Source organism: Musa acuminata, chromosome BXJ1-11 (genome assembly GCF_036884655.1).
Source record: "Musa acuminata AAA Group cultivar baxijiao chromosome BXJ1-11, Cavendish_Baxijiao_AAA, whole genome shotgun sequence".
In the NCBI taxonomy this organism is placed as follows: Eukaryota; Viridiplantae; Streptophyta; class Magnoliopsida; order Zingiberales; family Musaceae; genus Musa; species Musa acuminata.
This window is the reverse complement of record NC_088337.1, coordinates 25,557,201-25,567,410: the sequence shown is the minus strand read 5'-3', so window position 1 is coordinate 25,567,410 and position 10,210 is coordinate 25,557,201. Positions and strand designations below refer to the sequence as shown.

At 37.2% G+C, this 10,210-nt stretch overlaps 1 protein-coding gene across 2 annotated transcripts; it reads left to right on the top strand.

Moving 5' to 3' along the window:
* Positions 1 to 300: 300 nt before the first annotated feature.
* On the top strand, positions 301 to 9,707 carry LOC103971558 (uncharacterized). 2 transcript variants are annotated; one of them, XM_009385613.3, is made up of 10 exons: positions 301 to 674; positions 4,569 to 4,610; positions 4,700 to 4,844; positions 6,252 to 6,481; positions 6,693 to 6,750; positions 7,600 to 7,677; positions 7,812 to 7,900; positions 8,839 to 8,920; positions 9,072 to 9,251; positions 9,319 to 9,707. In XM_009385613.3, the coding sequence occupies exons 1-10, from the start codon at positions 526 to 528 to the stop codon at positions 9,454 to 9,456; spliced, it is 1,191 nt and encodes a 396-aa protein (XP_009383888.2). In that variant the 5' UTR covers positions 301 to 525; the 3' UTR covers positions 9,457 to 9,707. The 2 variants fall into 2 exon arrangements, with proteins under 2 accessions (XP_009383888.2, XP_064946289.1); XM_065090217.1 differs by lacking the exon at positions 301 to 674 and adding an exon at positions 4,192 to 4,294.
* Positions 9,708 to 10,210: the final 503 nt, after the last annotated feature.

The window sequence follows — 10,210 nt, the reverse complement described above, 5'->3', positions numbered from 1 at the left end:
CTCACATCTTGTCGTCACTTTTCTCATCTACAATAATTACTCACGATCCCTAGTGATACTGTCATCCGCCACATCAATACCGTTCATTATCATTAACTAAATCATTAAAATTATCTTTTTATCTTTTATTTTTATTTTTTGATAAAATTGATAGTGGTATAGTAAATGGGTATGGATATTTGATTTTCATAATTATAAAAATATCAATATAATTTTTTTAAAATAGAAAATCGAAATACTAAATATCGAAAACTACATAATTACTTAGGTCATGTGTAATTAGCCATCCACGAACAATCGGTACGCTTTGGTAATAACCTTGAGCCGAGACACAACTGAACCGAATCGCTCGTAACCCTTCGGTCATTGGCTTCCGCCTACGACCCCTCGATCCGGTGCCTCCTCAGGCGGCTTGCTTCTCGGACGGTCATTCCACGCCGATTCTGCCACCGCCGAACACTGCTGCTTTCTCCTCAATTGCCCTTCCAAACCCGAAATCGAGATCGAAGTAGGGTTTGGACGGGCATGGCGACTCGAGATCCGGTGATGACGCACTGGTTGCGCATGTTCTTGCTTTTCTTGGTTTTAGTCCCTCTAACTTCGTCTTCGCCTTCGTCGTGGGCGACGATGCACAACAACAATTGGGCCGTCTTGGTCTGCACCTCCCGCTTCTGGTAACCCCAAAAATAGTTACTTTGTAGTCTCCGCCTTATTCATTTTTTGATCTACACATGCAGATTCAACTTGAATGTTCTGAATTCCTTCATTGGTGCAAGTTTATAAGATATCTTAAATGGTCAAAGCCTTACAGTAGAAAAAATGGATCCATTCTGAATATGTACCTGAAATCAGAAAAATGATAAGATGCCTAGGGTTTTATTGTAGAAGAAGAGGAAGAAAAGGGATGATCACTTCGAGGGGATCGACCTCCTTGATCACTTCGAGGCGATCGGCCTCCTAGGGTTTGTCAAAAGACTGGAATAAGATTTTATTGATAAGTGGAAAGAAACATATGCATCCATATTTATAGAGTTCCACCCCTGAGTCCATCAGAACTTGGACTAAATAAATAAATATCAAATAAATCCTTATCAGACTCTTACTGAACTATACAAACTCAATAAAATATTATTCAAAGTTATAAAATAAATAGATCCTAACAATTCCTCTCCCTTCAAATCAGCCTTTTCCTCAAGGCTAAACAACATCAAACTTTGGGAGCTTCTCTTTCAGCACTTCAGTCAGAGAATATCTGCGGTGTATTACAACCCGTTGATCAAGTAAGTACAGTCTCCACTTCTTGATAGTGTAAGTAATAGGTCGGCCTTTCGGTGTAGTAGTCATTGCAGTCTTCTAAAGAACCCTCTCTATTCGATGGCTAGTGGCAGTTGTGACCTTACTTCCACGTCTTCCCTTTAGGATCATCTGCTTTCAATTAATAAAAAACTATATGATTAGTTTAGAAAAATTCCAAGAAACATCACTCAGGGTTGATAGCCATTTAATTCCAAGCACCACTTTGAAGTCTTCTAAGGGTAGCAAAAAGAAATCCATAAGGCCCTATATAATCAATTTTATCTTTGAACATTTGCTATCACAAGTTAAAATCCGTCCATCAGTGACCTTTACTTCGAATTTGTCACAGCCTTCAATGTGGTAGGTCAATCGGTTGACAACCTTACTGTCCATAAAATTGTTAGTGCTACCAGTATCAATCAAAACTATAACATGCTGATGTTCTAAAGTTCCTCCAACTTTCATAGTTTGCGGGTTAGAGTAGCCGACTAATGCATGCACTATATGTATGACAGGTCTAACATCTTCATCAGAATCTATGCCTTCATGATCGGAGTCCACATTGTCAGCTTCTAGCTCCTCCCCGATTGGTTCAATCATCAGAAGTTGCTCTTGTTTACATCGGTGCTCTTTACTCTACTTTTCATCACAGTGCCAGCACAAACCCTTCGTTGATCTTTCCTTGAGTTCTTCTCGGGTTAGTCTTGGGTGTTAAGGTTTCTGTTGGGAATAGATGGGGTGGGTGGCTTGCTAATCATTTGTTTGTTGTCACTTCTGTTTCGACGATTCTCCCTGCTGATTTTTTCCTCGGGCAAACATGCAAATAAGATTGTGACTGTCATAGTGCGGGGTTGGCGAGCTTTGACTTCACACCGAATATCTGGATTAAGTCCTTCAATAAATGTTCCCACCAGTTGTCGTTCGGACCAATCTCTGGCTGGATTTGACAATCGTTCAAATCTGCTATGATATTCTAGCACTGTAGAAATCTAACGAATTTTAGCGAGCTACCCATCAACATTCTCATATTCAGATGGTCCAAAGCAAACGAGAAGCTCTCTCTTGAATTGCTCTCACGAGGGGACCCTGTGGCATATTTCGTACCAATCATATCATTGTATTGCATCTTCATCTAGTTGGATTGAAGCTATTTCCACATTAGATTCTTTTGGAGTTCTGTGAAAATCGAAATTTTTTTTTGTCCTAGAGATCCAACTGGTCGGATCTTCATCTTCCCATCTTGAGAATTCCACCTTCATGCGTGGGTAGCTTGTGTCCTGTTCTTGGATCCTTTTTCCCGTGTCTCCAGATCGGTACAACGTAAGATTTGAACTTTCATCTTGCTGAAACTTGCTGAAGCTCTCCAATAGGCTCTTTTTGAAATCATTAAGGGTTTCTTACAGTCGATTCTCAATCCTACTTTCCAAGGCTTTTAGTTGGGCTTTTACTGTGTTGTCGGTAGCCATTTGCGTAACACTGCAGATATATAATCCCCAACTCCTATTTTTGATGTCAAGTCAAGGGCATCAGCACTGCCCTATTCGATGTTGCTGTTGTGACGCTAGTTGCTGGCAACGTTGTGGGAGTTAAGGGTTGCTGCGAGGATGTCGATGAAGCCCTAGGCACTTAGAGGTTGGGAGGCAGCGATGGTGGCGCAGTTGGGAGCACGTCACTAATGTCTCGCTGCGGTCGCTGCTGCCAAGGGCTGGGAGGCAGCAATGGTCGCTGTGTGGAGGGATCGCTGTTGCTAAGGGCTGGGAGGCAGCAATGGTTGTGCGGTTGGGAGCAGCGTCGCCGAGGGTTCGTTGTGGTCGTTGGGAGGTAGTCGCGACGGGACGAGACGCTGGTGACCATGCGGTTGGGATGGGCGCTAGCGATCTTGGCTGAGGGCGACGAGGGGTGGTCCATTTGCTGGCCGGGAAGAAGGTTGTGGGAGCGTCAAGGGTTAGGAGCAGTGGTGGTGGCCCTTTCTCGCTTAAGCGGGATGGGGCGGCTACCAGTGGCAGTTGCTAAGGGCTAGGAGGCACGCTGTTGGAAGGGATGAGGAACTATAGCGAGATGCCGAGGATTAGGAGCAGCGGCGGTGGCCCTTTCTTGCTCTAGCGAGATGGGGTGGCTATCGACTTCTTTTTTTTTTAATGATGATGGCTGTGGTGAGTGTTGTGAGAAATTGCAGCGAGAACACCGAGGATCGCTGCTCTGATACCAAATGATAAGATTCTTAGGGTTTTATCGTAGAAGAAGAGGGAGAAAATGGATAATCATTTCAAGGGGATCGGCCTCCTAGGGTTTGTCAAAAGACTGAAATAATATTTCATTGATAGGTTAAAGAAAATAGATACATCTATATTTATAGAGTTCCACCCCTGAGTCCATCAGGACTTGGACTCTTAATAAATAAATAAATATCAAATAAACCTCTAATCGACTCTTACTGAACTAGACAAACTCAATAAAACATTATTCAAAGCTTAGAAAATAAAGAGATTCTAACAAAAGGCATAATCATCACTATGATTTGGGAGAAGAAATCAGCAACCTTCTCCCAGGTTGTGGTTTGTAGGACTCATCTGGATTTAATTTGAACCATCATATTAATTGCTTCTCCCATCTTACAATTTGGTGATGTTTCTTAAGAGTTCCTTCATGTTCAAGATTTACAACAAGGTTAACATGTAAACTGCAGTTTTATAGAAGAAGATAGCCCGATTATGTTTAGCATCATTAAAAAAGGGCAGCATCCATAATACATGAGCAGTCAAGACTCTCAGGATCATAAGTTAACACTATTAAAATGATTTTTTCCTTGATCCAGAAATCTTGAATTCAATCATCAAAAAATTGAAAATGTAAACCAAGGCGTTATTCGCAAAGCTTATATAGGTTACCAACTGGGTTTTGACTGATGCCTCTTAATTTCAGTCTCCAATTGGGTAAGCATTTACCAAGAGCTTCTTGTGAATTCAGATGCCATTCATGGATAGCCGTTTTTCTAACAGTAAGTTATTTGTATTTAACTTCTGAAATGATAGTCACTACATAATTAATACTAAGCAATTAACTTTTGGAGATTGAAGCATTTGCTGTGGCAGTGCCTTTTTCTCAATCTTCCATGCTTAGGACTCATTATTCATGTGGTTCACTTATCATGAATTGTGACATAGAGCACATACCTTTTATGTTTTGTGCGCAAGCACACTTCCTTACATTCATCAACCCAACTCTTTCTTTTAGTTTGTTGTTTGATATAACAATCCTCTCATTTTTACCAGGTTCAACTATCGACATATGGCCAACACTTTATCTTTATATAGGTGAGGTGGAAGCATATACTACTCTTAGAATTTTTTTGTCTTGATCTTTATAGCTTGCTCAGGTGCATGGTTTATTCTGTTTCTCTCAGGACAGTGAAGCGTCTGGGAATACCAGATGAAAGAATAATACTGATGCTGGCTGATGACATGGCTTGCAACGCTAGAAACAACTACCCTGCTCAAGTTTTTAATAATGAGAATCACCAGCTTAATTTGTATGGGGATAATGTTGAAGTGAGTCTTGGGTTCCTTCTAGTCATTTAGTGGTTCTTAATTTGCATTAGAGAATTTTAATTACCTCTGCTATATTTGACAATTAATTTCACATCCAAATTTCATATTGATTAGTGACAGCTTGGTATTTTTCGATAAGCCAATTGGAGTAAACAGAATTTAGATGCTGTTTGACATTTACCTGGAAAATTAGAAAATTTGGTAAATAAAGTATAGAAAATGAAGGAAAATAGGCTGGAAATTTATGAAAAGGGATTAAAACCCTATGTTTTGTTTCTAGAAAAAAACTTAATAAACAAAAGCTATATATTGTTTTTTAACTAACCAAAGACATGGAAATTAGTATTCCTGGTATTTGGTAAAACATTTTTCCTTCTTTCGTGCAGCCGATCTTAATACAGGAAGCAATGAAAAAGAAGTAAGCCTGGATTAGATTGCTCAATTGCTCTGCTTATAGTTTAAAAGGAAAAAAGAGAAGGGAAGCCATCAAAACAATTGCTGATACCTCAATTCACATTTAAGTTATCAAGCCCTTTTCTTTCTCTACCTCAATAACAATATAATGTTTTCTTGTCTAACAATTTGGAAATCATTTCTACTGTTATTGTTGAGGTTGATCTAGACTAACTCTATTGTTTGGACTTTTTTATTTTTTTAAAAAATGCTCTAACCTTCACTATCATAACACCTATTGCCTCCTTTCTGCAAGTTCTTGATTGATTGTATTTACCCTTTTATGTGTTTCTAGCTTCAGTTGGTGTGTCAGCATGTTCATTCACCTTCTACTAGAAGTTGCAATGATCTATATTGACTTTTAACTGAAGTTTAATAACCCAGACTTCGTAAATATTAATTCATTTTAAAGATAAAATCTCACGCCTACTATTAATCAGAAGATGGCATTAGAGATCTGAGTAGCTATGGTTTTGGACTCCGGTTTACTTGGCAATAAAAATGGATCTCACTGAAGATTTGAAAAGAGTAATTTCTAATGAATTTCCTATAATATCAGCCTGCTAATAGTATCTGCCCATCCTTTTTAAAGATGACTATTATGTCGCATGCAAGCATATGTTTGTAAAACAAAGATGGAGACTTCGTAAAATTATGGAAACTATAAATTACTAGTATAATCTGTGTGAAATTTTGAACAGATATATGATGTTCCTCTAGAAGGGAAAACAACTTTAACATGATAAAAGATTAAAAGCAACATACAGGTGCATAGAAGAAAAATAATCTTGAGCTATTGAGTGAAGAAGAACTGGAGATTTTATGTCTTTAAAGAGATTGATTCATGAAAACAGTGATGAGAAGTGAAGTTGGCAATATGATTATTTGTTCTTCCTTGTGTAGTTGTCCATTGTAATACAAAGACTTTTAAATGCTTGCTTTTTTACCCTTTAGGTTGACTATCGAGGTTATGAAGTGACTGTTGAAAATTTCTTGAGAGTGCTGACCGGGAGGCACGATCCTGCTGTGCCAAGATCAAAGCGTCTTTTAAGCGATGAAGGAAGCCACATTCTCTTGTATATGACTGGGCATGGAGGAGATGAATTTCTAAAGTTTCAAGACTCCGAAGAACTTCAGAGCCATGATTTAGCTGATGCAGTGAGGCAAATGAAAGAGAAGAGTAGGTTGTAAATTCAAGTGCTTATGTCCTTCCAGCTAGTACTAAATTCTTTCATTTCTAGTTTCAACTTCCAAGAAGTTGTTATATTTAATAAACTTAAGTTTTCATTGTTAACATCTTACATATTGCTTGTGATATCTTATGGCTTTATTCTTGCTTCATATTGGAGTTCTCTGACTTTTTCTTTATGCTACTCTGCAAAAATCATTCACCAGATTCAAGGAGCTGCTTATAATGGTTGACACCTGTCAAGCTGCAACTCTTTTTTCTCAGGTTTACTTTGTCTCCCATGTACATTTACAGTAACTAAAAAATAATGACTAAACTTTGTTATTCTCCATTTTTGTCAAATTCCAGAAGGTTATTCTGTCAATAGGGTTATTAATCAAGTTTTAAATTCTAATGCAATCAATAATTTAACAAAGATTAGATATTTTCCAGAAGTTGAACCCATGTAATTCTCTTTTCCTGTTCCTCAAGTTTTCCCCCTTTTTCCCTATGGTTTTTCGCTTCTTGGTGGATATTATTGTTGTGTAATGGCTTGGCTGGAAGATTTATACCCATAGAATGAATTTCTTGTAATATGTGGTTCACTGTGTATATAAGTCAGAACACGCTTATGCTGACATGTCATGAACAAGTCATATGCTGGAGAAGTGGTGTTTTGCTCAGACATAATATCTCCATAATGTTCTTTTCCCAGAACTTGTCTAATATTAGGTGTCAATATTAGTGTTTGTGGTGGCCCATGCAAAGGATTTATCCAGCCGAAACAGACAAACAAATAAATCAGTAAAAATGAACTTTTTCCAGATTAGTGGGAGGGACACTAGATGTAGCTCAAAATTGGAAACTCCATGCCTTTAAGAGAGTTGTGATTGCAATATCTTATGATGTTATCCAGCCACCCTTGGTAATGGTTGGAAGAAGAAACACAGGAATTCGTTACTGTTCTTGCTTATGCCCTGGCAAATAAATGTCTCTGAGTTTCTCTTTTGGATGGGACGTGGATAGCCTAGATACACATTGAACTTTCTGCTATCATTCAGAAAATCAAAAGAAATATGTTTTAGTTTACACTATCTCGTTTAAGATTCTTGACAAAATTCTTGGTTTCTGCAGCTTCAGTCACCTGGTGTTTTGGCTATCGGGAGTAGTATGAAAGGTGAAAATTCGTACTCTCATCATCTTGACTCTAATGTAAGACAATTCTTCTGATTCCATTCAGTTCTGTAAGAATACTTTGCTGGTTTTAGTTCAGATCTGAGCTTAAGCTTCATTCCTGTTTCTTGGTTTCAATCAACTGTATCTTAGTTTCTATATGCCTTTCACAGATTGGTGTGTCAGTTGTGGATAGATTCACTTTTTACACCCTTGCATTTTTTGAGAAGCTGAATATGTACAGTAATGCATCATTGAGAAGGTATGAATCTTGTTTAAGCCTTCTATAACTCTGCATATTGCATCTTTCATTATGTATAACTTATGACAGTTTACCAATATTCTTCAAACTGTGTGGCAGTTTCTTCTTTATATTTTAATGAGTTACTTTGTAATTTTTTTATAGTTCTGAAGAGACAATCCCACCACCAAAGAGCTAAAGAACTGATATTCAATAACTTTGTAATATCGTGTTGGTGTTAATATTAATGCCTGATTTGTTATTGATATCCAAAAATTCCACTACTATCATGGATCTATTTTCTTAATTAGTCAAAGAGGAACATCAATCATCCAATTATTAAAAATAATTTTTTTTGTAGAATGCTTATTTTCTTGCATGAAAAAAATGCAAGGCAGATATAACATAGATGCCAAAAATTTAATATGGGAAAAAGATGTCTTGAACTGAAATTGAGCTATAAAAGGAAAATTTGTCTAGTGTTGGTAATAGAGCAGGAAAGAAAAATAAAGAATTAGGTAAAGAAGAATGCTGATGTTGCATACACTTGAAAACCTAAATACTGGTTTTAAGTGCCTGTCACTTCGAGGATTTGGTGACAAGCAGGACAAGATTCATGCTTCACATGCAGGGCATGTCTAATAAATATGGACATAGATGGGTTACCAAATGTCAAAAAGGTAGTGCTAGTGAAAGTATCAGAAAAACTAGTTAACTCCTTTGTTCCATGTTAAGACATTATTTTTCTTTGACTCATCAGATGGATCATTGTTGACCTACACTGGACATTATGGTTTTTTTTCCCATTATTGTCTCTTTTTTTGTTGAATTTGTGAATGACTTTGTTTCCTTGTCAATTATATTGAATATGTCCGAATGAATATATTTTGACATAATAGCAATCAAGAGCATCTTCTCATGCATACTTTATTTATTAGTACCTGTTTTTGTATTTGCAGCCTTTTCAATTCATATAACCCTAGTCTGTTGATGTCTACGGCATACTACAGAATGGATCTATATCAGCGACCATCGAGTGAGGTATTTTTTGAATTAGCCACCTTGAACAAGTGGGTGCTTTTATTTTCTCTTTTGATGTTAAAGCACTTTGAATGTTTAATTGGTTGGATGGGACGAGACAGCTTGGTGTTTTGTGTGTGCTTCACCTAATTTTTGCTATGGACATGACAAGGTACCTGTGACAAGCTTTTTTGGGTCGGTCATGAAAACAGTTCACACCGATGCAGCATATACAGGCGTGTCCATGCCATCTGAAATGGAAGGATCACTGTTTATCGAAGATGGTGAGCATCACAGAATAATGCTTGAAAAGGAACCTAACCAGGAGAACCTTGGCAATGAGGAAGCAAAGGTGTGTTCCTTGCGATAACCTTCTAAGTTTGAAGATTGGATACTCCTTAACAAATTGGATTCCTCAGGAGGTGCATTGTCCTTACCATGCATGGTTGAAGACTTTACAAGGGAGGTTGGATGATACCGTTGCTGATATACTCTTGCGATATGGTTTCGGGACGATGATTCTTTTGCTGGCAATATCATCTTGGTTGTCATCGTAAGCAGCATGTATGCAGCTTATCAGCTCTTATGCCATAAAGGCACCACCACTAAAAATGCTCAAGGACAGACAAAAAGGAAGGTTTCTATCTGAGACAACTTTGCATGGGTTGATCGAGCTGGGTATGTATACTCTTCGAAGCCTCCAGATACTTACATAGCTACGTCTCTGCCGGGGCTTTTCTTGCTGGGTTGTGGTAGAACGAGTCGTTTGGATTGTTGTTAGTTCATTGTTGAGAGGGTTTTATGACTTTGAAGCCTTGTGGCTTATATATATATATATATATATATATGTATGTGTATATGTATGTATGTATGTATATATGTATGTTTGTATATATATGTATATATATATATGTATGTATATATGTATATATATATATATACATACATATATACATATACATATACATACATATATACATATACATACATATATATATATATACATATATATATATATGTGTATATATATATACATATATATATATATACAAAAAATAAACCATGATTAAAGCATGAAGTACGAGTGGAACTAAAGTCCTGCACTTTTAAAGTAGTTAAAGATGGAATTAAAGTCAATGTAGATATTACTTAAGATAGTTTAGCAATTAGAGGAGGAAAGAAGATCTATTCGATCATGAATTTCTGAGAAGTTCTATTCGATCATGAATTGTCCGTTAATTTATGCGCTTAAATTAAAATTATTTTGTTACACACTCTGCCAAATAATATAACAACTGTGTATTTAAACTC

What these genes read in the sequence shown, in the direction of transcription:
- LOC103971558 (XM_009385613.3), top strand. Translation starts at nt 526, where the DNA reads ATGGCGACTCGAGATCCGGTGATGACGCACTGGTTGCGCATGTTCTTG. An exon ending in CAAATGAAAGAGAAGAGTAG is followed by an intron (nt 6,482 to 6,692) that starts GTTGTAAATTCA and finishes ATCATTCACCAG; the next exon opens with ATTCAAGGAGCTGCTTATAA. An exon ending in TTGGCAATGAGGAAGCAAAG is followed by an intron (nt 9,252 to 9,318) that starts GTGTGTTCCTTG and finishes TGGATTCCTCAG; the next exon opens with GAGGTGCATTGTCCTTACCA.